Raw genomic sequence first — 20,444 nt, 5'->3', positions numbered from 1 at the left:
GAAACCCTGTCTCGAAAAACCAAAAAAAAAAAAAATTATTTTGGAAAGTTCACAAGAAATTACAGTTTAATGAAGTAATAAAAGGATATGACTGATACACAAATATACACTAAGAAGCTGTAGTTATGGTACACTTCGTAATTCCAGCACTTAGGAGGTAGAGGCAGGAAAGTAAGGAGTTGGTGCTATTCGGAAGAATCAGGAATTCAAGATTTTCCACTGGATAACAAATTCAAGGTCATCCTGGACTACTTGTCTAAAACAAACATACACCAGAGAGAGGGAGAGAGAAATTGCATTCTGTAACATTTTTAAGTATCTGTTTCTTTTTGCCAATTTTGAAATACTTAGGCTAGAGTATAGCAAAGTAGTAGAGCTTATCTGATGGACTTAAGTCCTTGACCTTGATCACCTTGTGAAGAAGATGGGGGGACAAATGAGCAGTATGAAGCAGGTGCTTCTGAAAGCAAAAACTGAGTAAACACCCTCTTTCAGGTTCTGTATGTCTTAGGTAGGGTTTCCATTGCTGTGAAGAGACACCATGACCAAGGCAACTCGTATAAAGGACAACATTTAATTGGGCCTGGCTTACAGGTTCAGAGATTCATTGTCAAGGCAGGAAGCGTGGCAGCATCCAGGCAGACATGGTGCTGGAGGAGCTGTGCGATGTACATCTTGTTCCAAAGGCAAATAGGAGAAGATTGTTGTCTTGCAAGCAGCTAGAAGGAGGATCTTGAAGCCCACCTTCACAGTGACACGTTTCCTCCAACAATGACACACCTCAGAACAGTGTCACTTTCTATGGGCCAAGCATATTCAAACCATCACACTGTATTACTTACTGGTTCTGTAGAGGCATATATTAAAGTTCTCTCAGGATTCAGAATGACGTAGATGGTTAGCAATCCATGATTTATTCTTTTGGGCAGAGAGTTTTTGGTTGGGGAAATTTGTATTCCATGGAATTCAGTTTTCATTCAAACATTTTTCAAGTAGAGAAGTTTCAGTTGACTATTACATAAGCCTGTAATGTACTAATACATTTTGAATTACAAAGGATGTGATTGAAGAATAGTATAAAGATTAAAGGATAAATAAACTTGTGTTTTAGAATTGGCACAATGATTTAGGTAATGTTAACCAAATAGTAACTGACATGGCCAATTGTGGGATAACAAACAAAAAGCCAGTGTCTCCAAGGTGGGAAGGATTCAAAAATACCAGAAAGAATAAAAATTATAGTACTATTTCTTAGACTTTGGGTATAGAAAAAGTAACAGAAATGTTATTCTTTACTCTTTAATTAGGTTCAGGACTTCTGGAAATCTTATAATCACCCGTGAGATTGATGTGATAAAAAATCAGTCCTTTTGGTTCATCAACAAAAAACCTGTAACCCAGAAGATAGTAGAAGAACAGGTTGCAGCCTTAAACATCCAAGTGGGCAATCTGTGCCAGTTCTTGCCTCAGGTCTGAGAAAAAATATAAGTGAACATGGGGAATTTTTTTCATTTATTTATTTATTTATTTTACATCCCAATCCAAGGTTTCTCTCCCTCTCTTCCTAGTCCCACCCTGTCACCTTCGTTACCCTCTACCTTCCCTCCGTCTCTCTTAGAGAAGGGGAGACCTCCAAACATGGGAAAATTTTGTGTATAATGTTTTCGCTTTTTGCCGTAGAAAATATAAATACTACTCAAGAGATTTGTATCAAAACAGCACTCTTAATATTTGTAGCCCTTTGTAAAAGGAAGCATCCAGTCACTTAGGTTATTAATTTCAATTAATAGGTATGTAATTATTACTCTTTGCATTCAGCACAGCACTCAGATATTACTTATTATACATAAGTACACTGTAGCTGACTTCAGATGCACCAGAAGAGGGCATCAGATCTCATTATGGGTGGTTGTGAGCCACCATGTGGTTGTGGGATTTGAACTCAGGACCTTCGGAAGAGCAGTCAGTGCTCTTACCCACTGAGCCATCTCGCCAGCCCCCAGTACTCTATTTTTATGGGCACGGTGATACATATTTGTAATAGGAGTTCTTAGTAGGCCAGTCTGGGCTACATAGTTCCAGGCCCACTGGACCTCAGTCATCCATATATCGTGTTAGTGATTTTATTTAATAAGTTTAAGTTACAAGATGTTTTTTAAACGTATTTTTCATGTTTGTCTCTGTATGGTGTGCATTAGTAGTTGTGTACACGTGTGCACAGTCTTGGAGGCCAGAGGTTAGTTTGATGTCTTTCTCACTTCCTGTCAACCTTATTTACTGAACCGTTGCCTGGCTCTGGAGTTAGGTAGTTTGGCTCGAAGGTTCCCTGTCTCTGCCATACCTGGGACTGTAGGCAGGTTGCCATGCTGGCCTAGCTTTTGTATGGCTACTAGAGATCCAAACTTGTCCTCACACTTGGAAGCACACTTCTCCCCAGCCTGTAAGGAAGGAACTTTAAGTACAGAGGAATTTCAAACTCCCATTTGCATGAGTCAAAGTATTAAAAATATTTTTATTAATTCTTTGATAACATCATACAATGTATTTTGACCATATTTACTCTTTATTTCCTCCCCTTAACTCTTACAAGATATATCCACTTCTACCTCTCCTGTCTCTTTTTTTTTCCTTGTACTAACCTGTAGGCTCAGATATGTGTTGTCCATATACTCCTGGGTTTGGGCCATCCACTAGTTTATGTACCAGAAGCCATACCCTTAAAACTAATTCTCCTCTCTCAAAAGCTAGCAACTTATCTACTGTAGCTCCTCAATTAGGGGTCAGGGCTCATGAACCACTTCCAGTTAGAATGTTAAACTGACTTGATTGTTGTTCAAGTAGCTACAGCTGCCATGTATTCTTGACTGTGAGATCCTGAGAAGCCATAGTTAATGAACAACTTTTTGTAGTTGTTTTGTTTTTCAAGACAGGGTTTCTCTGTAGTTCTGACTGTCCTGGAACTCACTCTGTAGACCAGGCTGGCTTTAAACTCTCAAGAGATCTACCTACCTCTGCCTCCCAAGTTCTGGGATTAAAAGGGTCGCCCACCATGCATGCTTTAATTAATGAACAACTTTTAATCAGTGCATTTGTATGTTATATTGGTTAGAATAAACTTCTTTTAAATGTAGGTATACTTTCTAAAGTCTAGTGATATTTTTATTTGTTCATTAATAATAAAATAACCTGGTCTGAAGAGATGGCTCATTTGTTAAAAGCACTTCCAAAGGACCCAAATTTAATTCACAGCACCCACATATGGCAGTTTACAACTACCTGAACTCCGCTCCAGTGGATCTGATGATCTGATGCCTTCTTGACTCCTTAGGCATTGCACTCACATGCACAATCCAACACATAGGTACACACATACATAGGTAATATAAAACAAAAATGTTAAAGATTTTTTAAAAATATTCTAATAATCTACATTTAAAATTGCAGTTCAATATCTTTTATTTTAATGTTGCTTAGTGTCTACACTATAGCTTATTCTCCTTACAAATATAATGATTTGATTCATATCTCAAAAAAATCTTAAGTAAGACCATCTTGGCAAATTTAGTAAATTTTAATGGTACTTATGAATGATAGTTGCTAATACTTAATTTTGATGCTGTAGGACAAAGTTGGGGAATTTGCTAAACTCAGCAAAATTGAACTCCTTGAAGCTACTGAGAAGTCAGTTGGTCCTCCAGAGATGCACAGATACCACTGTGAACTCAAAAACTTCAGGGAGAAGGAGAAGCAGCTAGAGGTACTGAGAAACGGACAAGTCATTCCTGTTTTCATTTACTGAGTCTGTGTTTCAAAATGTGTAAGAATAACTGGGTGGTGGGACCCTTAGTCCCAGTGCTCGGGAGGCAGAGGTGGGTGGGTCTCTCTGGTCTTCAGAGTGAGTTCCAGCTCTGCCAGGGCTAAACATAGGAACCCTGTCTTGAGGGAAAAGAAAGAAAGACATACTACAAAATGGATAGTATGTCTGTGTTGAGTAAATTCATAATTGTGGTTGATTTTTTTTTTTTATCCAAGTTTGTATTTCTAACATCAACTGGTAACAGAAAGTGAGAATGCTTTTAATTATATGAAGTTTGAAAATTTGGACTATTTCAGTAAATACATATTACCAGTTGCGATTTTAAAGAATTCTCATACGAAGTTCTTTCCTTTGGTACCCATCAAATAATTTGTTATGTACCATGCACTGTGTAAGGTTTCGAGATTTATAGAAGATAAGGATGTGGTATTTGAAACACTCCTGTTAATGTCATTTGGTGTATTTTTTCTTAAGTCAAGTGAAGATAGACTTTATGCACAAACTATAGAATTTAGCTGAAGTGTTAATTTAAAAAAACAATTAAAACCTTTTAATAAATAGATACTTAGAAATGCTATATAGAAATGCTATATAACCTACCCAGCTTGGTACGTTTATATAATTAAAAAAAAACAAAACAGATAACCTTCTAAAGAGAAGTTAACTTATAGAAGTTTTAAGTATAACTATATTTGATAAGTATTCCATTATAATAAAACATTAATTTTGGTGTCTTAACTGAAAAGAATTGGTCTAGGAGTTTTGTGATAATTCAGTTCTGTGTCTGGCATTCCTTCAATTCTTTGGTCTTGATGAGAATCATCAATTTTGCATCAATGTAGTATTTACACCGGAAACACATTTCTAGATTCCCTTCTATCTGCTAAAGGAAACAAGCATGAATTTTTTTTTCTAGGCTGTTTAGTACACATTTGTGTTTGTTGATATGCAATAGATTGATTTTTAGCTTTCTGTCATCTTAGAATCCTTAAGTCCTGAGCACTTATGGCATATTAACCCTGATATTTCTTTGTATTTATGTGCCGTTTTTATAGATTTTATTAAGCTTTCATCTGGACAGATAGGGCAAAAATCTAAAATGCATCAAACTCCAAATCATGAGTCATATAGGTGTATACAAAGCTCTTCTGGAGTATTGCTTCACCTGGTTTTGTTGGTTTTGTGTTGTTATTAGACAGGGTCTTCTGTAACCCAGGGTGGCCTTTTACTATTGTGTGTAGCTAAGGATGCTCTTGCGTCTACCTCCTCAGCACTGAAGCTACAGATGTGATCACTAGTCTGATTATAAGCAGTGCTGAGAATCAAATCCAGAACTTCATGCCTAACTAGACAAGCATTCTCCCTAGCTTCACTTTTACATAGTTCTAAAGAACCCTGACAGAATTCTTTCTTGTGAAATTTTGCTTATCTTTTGTGTTTCATTGTTCAAAAATTTGACTTGCCGTGTTCTTATTTTCATTTAAACTAATTGTCAACAAATATTATTTTAGACGTCTTGCAAAGAGAAAACTGAATACCTAGAGAAGATGATTCAGAGAAATGAAAGGTACAAGCAAGATGTGGAAAGATTCTATGAACGAAAACGACATTTAGATTTAATTGAGATGCTTGAGGCCAAAAGACCATGGGTGGTAAGTGTTACTTATCTGAGGGAAAATAGGTGACGCTTCAGATGTCTTAGGAGGCTTTCTATTGCTGTGATACACACTGACCAAAAGGAACCTGGGGAGAAAGTGTTTTATTATCATTTTTTTTTCATTTGTAATCAGGGATGTCAGGGGAAGAACTCTAGACAGGAAGGAACCTGCAGGCAGGAGCTGAGTCAGAGGCCATGGAGGGATGCTGCTTGCTGCCTTGTTCCCATTTCCTCCTCAGCCTGCTTTCCTATATCCCCGGAACTTCCTGCCCCAAGGATGGCATCAACCACCGTGGGCTGGGCCCTACCATAGCAATCATAATTTTAAAATCTGTGGGCCAGTCTAAAGGAGGCATTTTCTCAATTGAGGGTCCTTTTCAGATGAAGCCAGCTTGTGTGAAGTTGACTGCTTCCCACCCACCCCCCAAAAACAAAAACAAGCAAAAAGAAATCATCAAAACAAAACTAATTATGACTGAGTACCTACAAAGTATGTCTAGGGACTCATTTTGTATTCAAATTAGATATTTCCTTTAAAATTTTATATTACATGTATGCATGTATTTTTCTTATTCTTTATTTGATATATGCTAATTATCACATAGCAAATAATTGATTGAGTTACCAACATCAGTTCTTCAGGCTTTAGTCCTTAGCAGTTCTTTACGTTTGCCCCTTAATGTTAATGATCTAAGGTATATGTTCACATTAAAAATTAAATTTGCAAAGCAAGGGTTGTCATTCAGTGCCACTGAAAATATTTGTGTGTGTGTCACTAGGAATTTAGTTGAGGTATGCCATATATAGCTGAAGTATCTTAGCTGTCTTCTCATACTTTATTTTCCTAGTTTTTGTCATTGTTGTTTAAAATATGATGCATATTTATTACCTCTGACCAGCTTGGGCTAAGTAGTGGAGTTGATTGAAAAATTACCCAATAGGTAGAAGCATTACTTTTTATGTTTATTTCATGGAAATACGTCTTAGTATGAAAATAATGTATGCCTCTATATTTATAGCATTCTTACTTCCTCCAACCAGGTTTTGCAATTTTATTAGTCTTAAACTTTGTCCTTTGTATACCTTTTTATTGTATTTTTCTATGTTTATTACTAGTTTTCATTCTATCTTTTGAAGTCTTTTGACCCCTTTTTGAAGAGATTGATTTCAGTCTTTTTAACTTTTTAAATTTAAAATTTGTAGGTCCCTTCCCCCCATGCATTATTCACTTTTTCAAGAGTTTCTGTTTTGAATTGGAGGGAAAGGCATGCCCGTAACTGTGGTTTTGAACTGCTCTGGGTGTGGGCTGAGTCTTCTGAGCAGAAAGCACTCTTTTTTTTTCTTCTTTTTATGTGCATGGTGTTTTGCCTGCATGTGTGTTTGTGTGAGCTGCCATATAGGTGCTGGGAATTGAATCCTGGCCCTGCTCATAACCACCGAGCCATCTCTCTAGCCCGAAGGGAATAGCCTTTCAACCCCCATTCACTCTTATTATTTCTATTTTAGAATTCCATTTTCTTGTTATTCAGCAAATACTCAGCTAATTCCTGTGGAGTGACATTTTTTTAAAATATGCATACTGCTCTGGGAGGCTGTTAACTCTTCTCCTCGTGTGCTTCCAGGGATGTAACTCATGTCAGAACATTGGGGGATAGCAGGCGCCTTTGCCTGCTAAGCCAGCTCTCTAGCCCGGAAATTGTTTGTATCAAGCTAGCAGCTACATATTTCTTTTCATTTTTCTTTGGCCCATTTTTTACCTTTCAAAATTGAAATTCTTCTGTTTGCCTATTCCTTAATGTTGTCTATTGGTAAATTAAAACCTCTGCTTACATTTTGACTTTAGGATACATTAACTTAAATACCTAATATATTAACTTCTGTTTCTTGAAATATTTGCAAGGAATATGAGAATGTACGTCAGGAATATGAAGGTGTGAAACAAATCCGTGACCGAGTGAAGGAAGAGGTCAGGAAACTTAAAGAAGGGCAGATTCCTATGACTCGGCGGATTGAGGAAATTGAACGGCAGCGCCGCACTTTGGAAGTTCGAATCAAAGAAAAGGTACTTTTGTTGTTCAGTTAGGGATTGTCTGCATTTTATTCAACGTAGAAAAATACTTCTTGTGTCTTTAAAAGTATTTTCTAGGTTTCATTTCTTTAAGAATTAATGAGGAGTTTCAAAAACTTGTTATGATTGGAGAACATTACCTTAAAGAAATTCCAGGGTGATTGTTGCTGGGCATACTGGTTCAGGTCTGTTTCTTAGCACTTGGGACATTGAGGCAAGAACATCACTGTGACTTTGAGGCCATCACAGGCTACAGAATGAGACATAGCTTCAAGAGAAAGTTTTAGCTACAAACTGATATATCATATTTCTTAGAAACACTGAGTTCTTTCTGTGAATGTAGTGTGTATCTCTTATAACTTTAAATTGCTTATGGAGGTGAATTTTAGTTTTCCAGGGATACTTAGGGATGAAAGGTGTCTTGCTGTGATTTAACAGCACGACCAAAAGCAACATGAGACAGAAAGGGCTTCACATGACAGACAGATGGCGTGCATTATTGAGGGAGGTCAGTGGAGATCAAGAGCTGAAGCAGAAACCCTGGAGGAGTTGTCTCAACAGCTCAGGACTGGAGGTGGCCCAGCGCCTGCCTCAGTGGGCTGGGTCTCCTCACATCAGTTATTAGTCAAGAGAATGCTCTATAGAATTTATAGAATTGTCTATAGGTAGTACAGGGAGAGGCAGTTCCTCAATTGAGATTCCTCTTCCCCAGTAACTTTATCTTGTGTCAAGTTGGACAAAGAAACTAGCCAGTACAAGAGGATATTTTGGAAATGATTAAATGTCTGCTTGTAGAATCTGGTAGTTTCTTCCTGGCTGGGGGTACTATATTTCAGTGGATACCTAAAACTGAAGATAATACCAAAACCTATGTAGTTTGAATATCCTTGTACAAAGTTATTTCATCCTTTAGTGTTTGAGAAATTTACACTGTTTGCATAGATTTTACCAGATGATCATTCATAGTGTGAAAATCCAAAATGTGAACCTTTTTGACCAAAAAGTTTTGAATTTTGAAATAGGGTAGATACCACATTGTCATATTTGGGTATTGTTCAACTTGTATTTATTTCCCTCCTGTGTGTACATACACATGTACTATATGGTCACATTTTCTTCTAAAGAAAGCACATTATATTTTTCTTTAGCATTTTTAAATTGCCAGCCTGACGGCTCTTTTTGCTTTGGGACCATTACTATCTAAATAAAGCTTATCTGAATAACAACTGCAGTCAGCCTGAGAACTGAAAACTGCTGAATGATAACCTTAGTTATGGACAGGCTACACCCAGTGTGATGTTAAGGACAGGACAGTTGGCAAGGACAGGACAGTGGGCAGTTTTTGAGACTTCATAAAGGTGCACAGCTTAAAAATGACACACAAAAACTACAAATAGGCTATTTCTGAAATTTAATTTCCTATTTAATATAAATAGGCTGTAATTGATTACAGTTAGACTTGATAATGCAAAACCATGCACAGGGGGATTACTGTAATGCGATATAAACAGATCCAGAATTTGAATGCTATTTTGGAGATTCAACTCAATGCAGTGAAGTCAAGTGTTGACATCTACTCAGGTACTTTTGATGTGCATTCAATAACTCATATAATTGATCATTCCAAATTTAAAAATGTTTGCATCTACAAGAGATTGTAGATTCTAGTTCTTTAACAGGTTTTCTCACTTTATGGCTAAGGATCATTAAGTCTCCAAGCTTCATATATATAATAGTTGGCAGTCATGTTAATGGTAATTGGTTATAATTAAGTTGTGGATTTATAGTTGCTTTGTGGCACCTGAAGTTACTGCTAAATTGCTTTAAAACTTGCTTTTCTATGGAGTAGAAAATAATGTCTACAATAAATTAAAGAATTATATATAAAATACTTGTTTTGCTTCTCTGTTCATAAAAGAAGCAGCTATTAAGGCAGTTTCAAGATAACCCTGAGCTCATGTTTCTATAGAAGTATGCATGGTCTAAGATATTTTAGAATTGTTTTCCTCAAGAGGTGCCTATGGCTTTTGAAGAGATACATTGTATTAGTCTTTGAGTGTATATCTTAAAATTATTAATCCTCTAAATCATGTAGCAAGAATAAATAATTATATTTACTATATTCTATTCCTCTTCCTTTCAGCAGAGACCTTTATAACCCTCTGGTTTTTCACCCCTAACATTCCAAAGAGGCCCTGTAATGTGTTATAGAGGCCATTGGCTCCAAATTAATATACATCTGTATTGCAAATGCATACCGTCACTTAATAGTTGCTTGGTCTTATTTTCTTCATATAATAAAACAGTATATCTAGTCTGTCTCATCAGATTGTCTTTTTAAATTTTTTATTAGTTATTTCTTTACATCTCAAATGCTATCCCCCTTCCTGGTTTCCTCTCCACAAACCCCCTATTCCATCGCCCCTACCTCCTGCTTCTATGAGGGTGCTCCCCCTCTCATTACCCCCCAAATTGTTTTCATTGTCAGACAACATATCAGGAAAACATACATGGAAACAAGTGTGTACACATGTATTACTCTACACTAAATACACTAAAAAGTGTGATTCTCTTAGTAATGATAGCAAGCAATACCTTTATAGATTTCCTATACCATGAGTAATTTTGGTGGTAATTGTGAACTTGATTTGAATTAAAATGTGGAAAAGTGTTGTTTTGGTTGATATAAACTATTTGGATGGATGGAACCATATAATTTGCTTACATGAGTTTTTAATTAACCTTTTCTTTCTGGTTCAATTTTGCAGTCAACTGATATTAAGGAAGCGTCTCAGAAATGCAAACAAAGGCAAGACTTGATTGAGCGGAAGGACAGACAGGTAAGACTCCTTCCCAAAAGTTGCTTACCTTAGTTTACCATGGCTTGTTTTCACAAGGGGACAGATGGTTATTGTAACTTTTTAGAAACTATCCCAAATCCTCCTCATTCTGTCACAAATTTTAGTTTCCCTCACAAAAACAAAAAACAAAAGAACTAAGTGTAGTAGCTGCACAAAAGAGAGATTTTTCTCAGTTACTCATGTGGCTACATTTCATAGATGGTATGGTTTTTATTTTAGTTTAAAATGCTGTGATTTTTATGTGTTTGTGTGTTTGTTTTTTAATCAGGACAGGATTTCTCTGAGTATCTCTGGCTGTCCTGGAACTTGCTCTGTAGACCAGCCTGGCCTCAAATGTACAGAGATCCACCTGCCTCTGCCTCTCACATGCTGGGATTAAGGGTGTGTGCCAACATGCCTGGCTTAAAATGTTGTAATTTTTAGTATTGTCCTTCAGTGAATACTTCTTAAAGGATCTTCCTTTGTTAGTCCCATAGATAGGAGGTTCTTTAGGGACAGGTGTGGTAGGGAGTGAAGCCAGGGTCCTTGCTGTGTTCCAGCTTCTCACGTGCAGAATTTGGGCAGTGGAACTAAGGTGGTGGCTGTTTCCCACGACATGCAGAATGCTAGTTATATTGCTGCAAGGTCACTAAGCATAGGCTTTATGACCAGAACTGCTCTTTAGTGTTAAAAGTTACATTTGCTTGTATGTTTATGTGCCACAGCACATGTGTGGAGGTCAGGAAAAACCTTAGGGAGTTGGCTGTTTCCTACCATATGGGTTGCTAAGCACGGTGTCTTTCACCACGGAGCCCTTGGCAGCTCTTGAATTCTGGCTTTCAGTCCAGTTTATTAGTCTCTTGTCTTAGGACTGAGGCACTGACATCATTAGACTCAGTTTTTATTGGAGGCCTGTCCCCCATTTTGTTCTGTGTGGCTGGTGTTTCCCTGGTACTCCTTTCCTTCCCACTGTTGTATTGGGGCACAGCATTGAGGGTGTGGCGTCTTTCTCTCTATAGTCTGAAGGAGGCCTTTAAATACTATCTCTGGAGCAGCTTAGTCGTAAATTCATTTAGCCTTATGTTGTTGTTTTGTTTGTTTTGCTGGACACTTGTCTCTTTCCTTAAAATATGACAGATAGATTGGGTTTGTGTAGTAGTGTGGGTTGACACGTGTCTTTCAGAATGAGAAATGCATTGTTCCAAGTCTCCATCTTTGTGGAAAATAAATAATGCTGTTTTTCTAGTTGACCTGCCCCAATGTATAGTTGGTGTTTCTTGCGACTGACAATATAATTTCTTTGATCTATATTTTTAGTGTTTTAATAATACGACCAGGAAAGGTTATTTGCTCTTACCTTGACCCGTCCAGCAGGTCCAGTTATTCGAGGGTCTCGAGGGGACCTCCTCCTAAGAACCAAATGGGGGGTAGAGAGAGACGAGGGCCTTGTGCGAATAATGACACGGAAACCGTTCTGGAATGCATCAAGGCCCCAAATGTATTAGTCAGGCCCGAGGTTTAAATGCACAAGCAAAAGGGGAAGTACAGATACTTATCAGTGGGAGGGGTAGGGCAATACAAGCAAAAGGAGAAGTACTTAGGGGGGAGAGGGCAATAGAAATTCTTTCTTTTGGCAGCTACACAGGGAAGCAGGAACTTGGTGGTATCAGGGTGTGGTCAGGACATTGGCAATGTCTTAGGGCTGGAATATCCCGTGGTTGTTCTTGGAATCCATGTGTCGGTGGCCCACTTTTGACCCCTTTTTCTTCTCGGGGGAAGAGGCCCAATTTAGAGATCAAGAGTTGTCTTAATCGCTCCCAACATTACCTGTTTTGTGTTTTAACTGACTTCTATATTTACATCAGTATCTGAATCTAGATTTGGGAAATTTTCTGTTATGGTTTTGTTGAAAAGTTTCTATGCTTTTTTTCCAAGACAGGGTTTCTTTGTGTAGCCCTCGCTGTCCTGGAACTCACTCTGTAGACCAGGCTGGCCTGGAACTCAGAAATCCACCTGCCTCTGCTTCCCAAGTGCTGGGATTAAAGGCGTGCACCACCACTACCCAGCGTTTCTGTGCTTTTGAGATTATTATTCTATGATCATGATTTGGTCTTTGGTCATAATACTCCATAGCTCTTGAATGCTCTGTTTCTACCTTCTGTTTTTAATTTCTGATTGTTCTGAGAATTGTAGTTGTCCGAATGTTCCAGTTTCTTCTACTCCATGTTTAGGTCATGATATTCTGTCCTTCCCTTGGGCAAGTATGTTGGTAAGGAGTTTTGTGGAGCTTTTTATTTGACTTAATAAATTTACTACTGCTATTGTTTCACATTTATTTATTTAGTGCATATGAATATGTACACGAGCGTGTGTGTGTGTGTGTGTGTGTGTGTGAGAGAGAGAGAGAGAGAGAGAGAGAGAGAGAGAGAGAGAGAGAGATGCCATGATGTATATAGAGGTCAGAGAACAACTTTGCAGGAATCAGTTCTGTCCTACCATGTGGAACTTGGGAATCAAATTCTATTCTTCATGATGTCTGGCATGCACTTTTACTTTCTGAGCTGTCTCACCTTTGAGGAAGATCTTAATGAGACTATTGGAAATGATTAGTGTTTTTCTTGAACTTAACTACGTACATAGTCCAAGATAACCGTGAACTTTGGATTCTCCTGTCTCTGGTGCTGGGATTATAGGTATTAGCTGCCACTCTGGATTTATGCAGTGTTTAGGATAGAACACAGGAATTCATGCATGGTAGGCAGTCATGCTGCTAGCAGAGCTACATCCCCAGCTTTCTTCATGTCTTCAGTTTTCACATTTGTCTTGTTCTATGTGAGACTCACCTTGAGTCCATCTTCCTTAGAATTCATGAGTTTCTTTGTTCTGTTTAATGATTTTCTTTAAAGTTGGAAAGTTTGGGACTATTCCTTTCTTCAGTAATATTTTTACTGCCTCACCTTCTGATAGATATGATTTTTTTATGTTTGCAAAATATAAATAGATACTTTAAATAAGTCTTAGTCTTTTCTATGTCCACTTATGGTCTTATTTGGATATTTTCCTGTTGACTATTTTTTCTTTTTTTCCTATGTCGCTGCCAAACTTTCTTACTACTTAGAGTATGAATTAACCAGTTTTGGTTTTTGGTCAAAAGTGCAGTTTAAATAAGAAAATGTGGCAAATCTAAAAATGACTTCTCTTCCTTTCATGAAAGCTTGATATTCTTACTCCTTGATGATTAGCGTCTGCTTGTTTCTAGTACTAAGACTTGAACCCAGGGCCTCTTCTTATTGCAGGCAAGTGTTCTACCCCTGAGCTATGTCTCCAGCCTCATTAACTGTATTTGTGATTGTTGACTAATAACTTTCCTTAGTTTGGGGGGGTTTTGTTTGTTTGTTTTTGTATTTATTTATTTATTTACTGTTTTTCTGAGACAGGGTTTCTCTGTAGCCCTGGCTGTCCTGGAACTCACTTTGTAGACCAGGCTGGCCTCGAACTCAGAAATCTGCCTGCCTCTGCCTCCCAAGTGCTGAGACTAAAGGCGTGCGCCACCACGCCTGGCTAGTTTTGGTTTTTTGAGGTTTTGTTGGTTTTTTTGCTTGTTGTTGAGACAGAATTTCTCTGTAGCCCTGGTTGTCCTGGAACTCACTCTGTAGGCCTGGCTCTCCTTAAACTCAGAGATCTGATTTCCTCTGCATCCTGAGTGCTGGGATTAAAGGTGGTGTCACCACTACCTAGCTTCCTTAGTCTTTAAGGAAGATTGGCTTGCAAGTCACTGTCAGGTTAGCTTTCTCACAACTGGGCATACTTGTTTAAACGCCTGGCACTGTTACTGTTACGCCTGCTAGGCTTTGGAGAGTGGGTATGTTTGGCTATCTCCCCAACACTGAGTCTGGCCAGGTTCTAACTCTTCACTGATTTCCAGACTTTTTCGTTTTTAATAAGTGTTGCCTGAATGTTAATAAACATCTGGACATTTCCACTGCAAATATACACATCTGTTCAGCTTTTGCTTCCTGTTTTTATAGACCTCAGGGTAAAGTAGATAAGAGCTCAGGTAGGTAGCCCAGGATATGTATAGCCCTGTTTATGTGAGCACTACCCTGGACTCCGAGAACTTCCAGAGAAGTAAATGAACAGCTCAGTTCTAGTTTCTCTTTTTAAGATTTTGCTTTGCTTATTGTTTGCTATAAATGTTGTTATAGTCCATCGTCAGGCAGCTGTGATATTCAATAATTTTGCTGATTGTTTTTGAGAAATATGTTCAGGAACAAAGTTGCTTTACACTGGTAACCTATGAGTTAGATTGGAGAAAGACAAGCCTTATGAATACTGTTTTCTAGGAAAGTGTCATACAGAACAGATGGATGACAATTCCCCAAAAATTGTTGGGCTGCTTGCTTTTACAGTCATTGTGGGTTATTATCACGAATATGGCCGAAGTGGGAAGACAAGCTGGATTTGGGAATTGGGCATGTTTAGAACTTTACAAAGATTATCACTTTTACCAAGATTTGGTCTGGATTTGGTTTGGCTAGTAAACATTTCTCTGTATGCTGCAAACATTAGATTAAAAAGTTACTTTTGGGCTTCTGTTCCTCCTCCTCCTCCTCCTCCTCTTTATCTATTTGTCTGTCTGTCTGTCTGTCTGTCTCTGTCTCTCTCCTCTCAACTCCCCTCCCCATGCCCTGAAAAACACTATTATATGCTATATGTGTGTGTGTGTGTGTGTATATATACATATGTGTGTGTGTGTGTGTGTGTGTGTGTGTGTGTGTGTATATATATATATATATATATATATATATATATATATATATATATACACATTTAATTTTGACAGTTTCTATCGCCATTCATTGGTTTTATAGAGAAGGCTGTAGAGCTCCTGACTTCACTATTCCTGATGAAATCTAAATCTTTTCTACATCTACAGAAAAGTATTGCTGGGATTTTATTAAGAATTGTGTTAAACCTTGGGGGAGAATTGACCTTTTTACTGTTTTGAATTTTCCACTCTAGGAATACAGTATGTGTCCGTTTATTTAGATTTTTGGTTTCTTCTGTCAGCACTGCCTGTTTTCAACACACATCTCATATGTGTTTTGTTAGATTTAAACCTTTCTTTTTCTCCTCCTCATGCAGATTCTGTGTGTTTTTTAAAATGCTGTGTCACATGTAAATATAATTGGCCTTGAGTTCTCTTTTCTGATTTATTTGTGTTTAGTTTCCTTTTCTTGACTTATTCCACTGGTTAGTATTTCTAGCACTGTTGAGTAAAAGTAGTGAGTACAGACTGTCTCATTTATGACCTTAGGAAGCATTGGATTCCCACCATTAAGTATGTATGTTGTAGGCTTTTATAAGTAGAATGAATCTTATCAGATTTAAGAAGTTTCTCTACAGATAGCTTTGTTTCTGAAACTTTATATTTTGAATGAAGCTAAATTTTTGTATCTGTCTCTATTAGTATGTATGTATTATTCTCTTCTTTAGATTATTGATATTTATGTTACATTTATATTAGTTTTGAATAGCAAATCAACCTTACTTCCCTAACATGAACCCTACTTGATTGTGGTGTATAAATGTGCATTTATCTTTTTCACATGTGAACGAAATCTACTTGCTAATATTTTGTTAATGGGTTTTTCACTCTATGAGGGATTGTGTTCTTCTGTAGTTTTCTTTTTCATTTCGTCTGATTAGGGATTTGGATAATAACTAAAGTGAATTGGAAAGTGATTTTGAAAGGGATTATGTATGAGACTAGTCTTAATTCTTTAAACATTTTACATAATTCTGAAGTGAAACTATTTGGTCGTAAACTTTTATTTTTTACTCTTACTGTATACTTATGTGGGAGCAGGGGTGAACACTCCCATATCAAACATGTTTGTAGAAATCAAAGGATAATTTGTGGAAGTCAGTCCTTTCCTCCTACTACATAGATTCCAGGGATCAAATGAACTCAGGTTATCGCAGCTGGTGGTGGGTACCATTCCCAGCAGCACCATCTTGCAGGCTCCCTAGGAATTTATTTTAGAATTGTGAATTCGATTTCATAAACACAGCTTTCAGGTTGTTCAAATAGTCTATGTTTCATATTCTTTTAAGTTTTGGTAATTTGTGTTTAGAAAGCAAATCAGTTTGTTTTGTTCAAAATGTCAGTTTTTATGTAAGTATAATTCTTGTACCCTTCAGTACAGTATGTCTAGAGGCTGTAATAAAATCCATGTTATTTCATGGGAACGTTATATTGTATTTGTTCCAGTTTTTCCTCCAGTTCTTTCTTTAGTGTCCTTCCAGAAGTTTGTGAAGTTCACCCATTTCCCCCTCTCACTTAGTTTTATTGCTTTCCAGTTTCATTCTTCCTTTCTTTCTTTTTTCCTTCTGCTGCTTGATGTGGTTTCATTTTGCTCTTTTGCAAGGTTCTTGGGTTGGAGCCTACTGAGCTGGGTCAGTTTGTGAACACTGCTGTTCATTCTCCTTCATCACTGTTTGAGCTCTGCCTGCCCCACACATTTTCATATGTTGTCATTTTATTTTCATTCAGTTCAGTGTATACAGTTTATTTCGTTTTCCAGTTTCCTTAGGGTTAAAATTTATTTAATCTATTTGCCATTTAAGAAACTTACAATAGTTTCTTTGAGAATGTTAACTAATCTGTAACCACTCTTGTATATCTTTGTGTTTGTGCACTTGTGGGTGCTGACATACATGTGCCACAGTGTGTATGTAGAGGTGAGAAAACATTAGGAGTCAGCCCTCACCTTTTACCTTGTTCAAGACAAGGTGTCTTTTGTGGTTGGCCATTGTATATGCTAAACTGGCTAGCCCATGAACTTGAAGGTTCTCGTGTCTCTGCCTCAGTAGGAACACTGGGATTATAGAATGCAGGTTTTACATGGGTTCTGGGCTTCTGTCTTGGTTAGATTTCTGTTGTTGTGATAAAGACCATGACCAAAAACAAGTTGGGGAATAAAATGGTGGATTAGAGAAGAGAGTGATTCGGGTGCCAGAGTCATCAGTGTGTAAGTAGTGAGGGAGGACTTTTAGGGAACTAGTTAATTCACAACAGGATATGATGGGTAGCAAAGTCTGATCACATGGTATTAAAAGAATCTGAAACAGTGCATTAAAAGAGGAAGGACTCATTGCTATGAGGGGGCCTCTGCTGAAGGGCTCTAAACCTGAAATAAAGGTTTATGCCAGTCATTACTGGAGAGAGCTCAGTACAGAAATACCCACGTTTCGGCTAGAGTAACAAAGTACATTCAGAGAGATTAAGCAACACAAGAATGGGATCTAACAAAACCTGAAGAGGTGGGGTTATAAATGTACTGAAGTTCAGCATCAGCACCAGTCATGGTGGGGCTGATGTGGTTATTGATGCTATTGATAGTTTGCTGGATGACGAACGCAGACGTATTACAGTTGAGAAAACATAGCCAGGAACTGAGGCGTCATTGATGCATTTCCTTTTCTTATGGCCCAAGGTAAAGACCATCTTTTGGCAAACTTTTTTGCTAATCTACTGGATTTTCTTTGTTTTCTTCTCTTTTTCGTAATAGCACCATGCTGGAAGTACAAAATACATGTATGATCAGTTTATATGGACTTGGGCTTTTTCATGTGTTCAGTGGTAGCTTGTTCTTACACTCTGACATGCTCACTTATTCTCCTGATGGCTTAGATTTTGTTTGTTCATGGGAACATTGATTTCTTGTCTATTTTTTTTTTAATTCTCTCTCTCTCTCTCTCTCTCTCTCTCTCTCTCTCTCTCTTTATACGTAAAAACTCTTATTTTCTTTTATTTCTCTGTGTTTGATATAGAAGACAGGATTTGGCATATGTTTAATTTCTTGATAGTGCCAAATTTAAATTTTCAGAAAGAAATTTCTAACAATAAGGAATTAAAATGTGGTACTTCCATATGACAAAATATGATACCAGTGTAAAAGTTTTATTTTGAAGAATATATGGAAATGTCAGTGAAGCTTGAGTGGTCCCACTTAATACAAATGTTTTATAAATAAGATAGAAGTAGGCATTGAAGAAGTATAAAGCTTAAAGACATTCCTTTATAAATTATTTTTATTTGTTCTAAGTATGTATTTTCCATATTCCTTAACATTAATTTATTATAACTTTTATGATGGAGAAGAGGAGGAAATAAGTAAGACTCAGAAATAAAACCGGTTAGCAGCATATGCAATGTGCGTCCTTAATTTAACGCAGTGCAGCATTGTAGTTACAAAAGCAAGTTAGATGTACTATATATTTGTATGTAGTCTTTTTGTAGACTTATTTTTTAACGTGTATGGGTTTTGTTTTGTTTTGTTTTTTGCCTTTGTATGTCTGTACACCATGTATGTTCCTAATAGTCTCAGAAACTAGAAGCGTGCCCTGAATCCTCCTGAAACTGTTACAGATGCTTGTGAGCTGCCATGTGGGTGCTAGAAATCAAATCCAGGTCCTTCAGAAATGCTCTTAACCACTGAGTCATTCCTCCAGTACCCTATTTGTGTTGTCTTAAAGAAAATAGTGTTTTTGATAAATTATGATTTTGATTAAATTCTGTTGACAACAGGTGGCCAGCCAATATATTTTATTTTAAACATAATTTATTTGGATTAAAAGTCAAAAATTTAAATATAAAGATTCAGTGTTAACTTGAAGTGTTAGTAGAAAATCATTTTGTTGAAAGAAATTTGTTTGGGTTTAAATTTTGGTCCTATGTGTGGTATGTACTTACTGTAAATATTTTGCATCTGACTTTGCCTTACATGTTTTCATTCACCCAACATTTTAATAAGGACTAACCATATGTTAAGTGGCTGTTAAGTACTTTTGATATACTTGGGAACAAATAAAATTACTTGTGATTGACTGGGTTGTAATCTGCTAATGCAGCTCTTAAAGAGAGGAGTGAGTGCTCATGGAATGAGTGTGCATGTGTGTGCATGTGTGTGTGTGCGTGTGTGTGTGTGTGTGCGTGCGCGTGTGCATGTAAGGTTCTGATGTGTGTGAAGATTCTTAGACCCAGCCTCAGGTTTCTTTCTTCTTTTTTTTTTTATTGACATTTTTATTTTATTTTATTTTTTATTAGATATTTTCTTTATTTACATTTCAAATGCTGTCCCAAAAGTCCCCTATTCCCTCCCCTTGCCCTGCTCCCCTACCCACCCACTCCCACTTCTTGACCCTGGTGTTCCCCTGTACTGGGGCATATAAAGTTTGCAATACCAAGGGGTCTCTCTTTCCAGTGATGGCCGACTAGGCCATCTTCTGCTATATATGCAGCTAGAGATACGAGCTCTGGGAGTACTGGTTAGTTCATATTGTTGTTCCACCTATAGGATTGCAGACCCCTTCAGCTCCTTGAGTACTTTCCCTAGCTCCTCCATTGGGGGCCCTGTGATCCATCCAATAGCTGACTGTGAGCGTCCACTTCTGTGTTTGCCAGGCACTGACATAGCCTCACAAGAGACAGCTACATCAGGGTCCTTTCTGTTGGGGGCCGGCCAGCAGTCCGCAACGTGAACAGTTCCACTGAGATGGTAGCTCTGAGCTGAAAAGAGAGGAAGCTAGACGGGGAGGAAGGAGAAACGAGGCCAAGACAATGTCATCCTGTTCAAAGCCCAATTTTACTAATTCTGACATCCAGTTATAAAGGGGGAGGGAACCCGATTTTCCGCCAAATAACTCGGGGTCTAGTAGCAGGGTGAACATGTGTGTGGCTCCAAGCAGCTAAGCAGCACGGTCCAGCAGTAGGCGTGGCAGGACGAATTAGCAAAAAGCTCCACCCCTGAGCAAACAGGTTCCAGGCTGGGGGTGGAGAGGCTACACTTTCATCAAAATCTTGCTGGCATATGCAATGGTGTCTGTGTTTGGTGGCTGATTATGGGATGGACCCCCAGGTGGCAGCCCCAGGTTTCTGTGTGCTAGATTAGTCAGCTCTTCCAGTGAGCGCCATGCCCTTGTCCTAGGCAATATAAACAATAGTTCTGCAAAACCCAAATAGACTGGAAGGAAACCGTCTCAGATGCTAACCTACTT

The 20,444-nt window shown here is 37.8% G+C and overlaps 1 protein-coding gene across 3 annotated transcripts in view; it reads left to right on the top strand.

Moving 5' to 3' along the window:
• Positions 1-20,444, top strand: part of Smc5 (structural maintenance of chromosomes 5) — a 68,236-nt gene that overhangs the window by 8,664 nt on the left and 39,128 nt on the right. For all 3 annotated transcript variants that reach the window (XM_021151740.2, XM_021151741.1, XM_021151743.1), the window contains exons 4-8: positions 1,308-1,470; positions 3,623-3,757; positions 5,329-5,469; positions 7,375-7,536; positions 10,311-10,382. In XM_021151740.2, the coding sequence (XP_021007399.1) occupies positions 1,308-1,470; positions 3,623-3,757; positions 5,329-5,469; positions 7,375-7,536; positions 10,311-10,382 (673 nt within the window). The remainder of the gene's footprint in view (positions 1-1,307; positions 1,471-3,622; positions 3,758-5,328; positions 5,470-7,374; positions 7,537-10,310; positions 10,383-20,444) is intronic.

This window comes from Mus caroli, chromosome 19 (genome assembly GCF_900094665.2).
Source record: "Mus caroli chromosome 19, CAROLI_EIJ_v1.1, whole genome shotgun sequence".
Classification (NCBI taxonomy): Eukaryota; Metazoa; Chordata; class Mammalia; order Rodentia; family Muridae; genus Mus; species Mus caroli.
The sequence above is the reverse complement of the archived record's forward strand: the minus strand, read 5'-3'. Positions and strand labels throughout refer to the sequence as shown.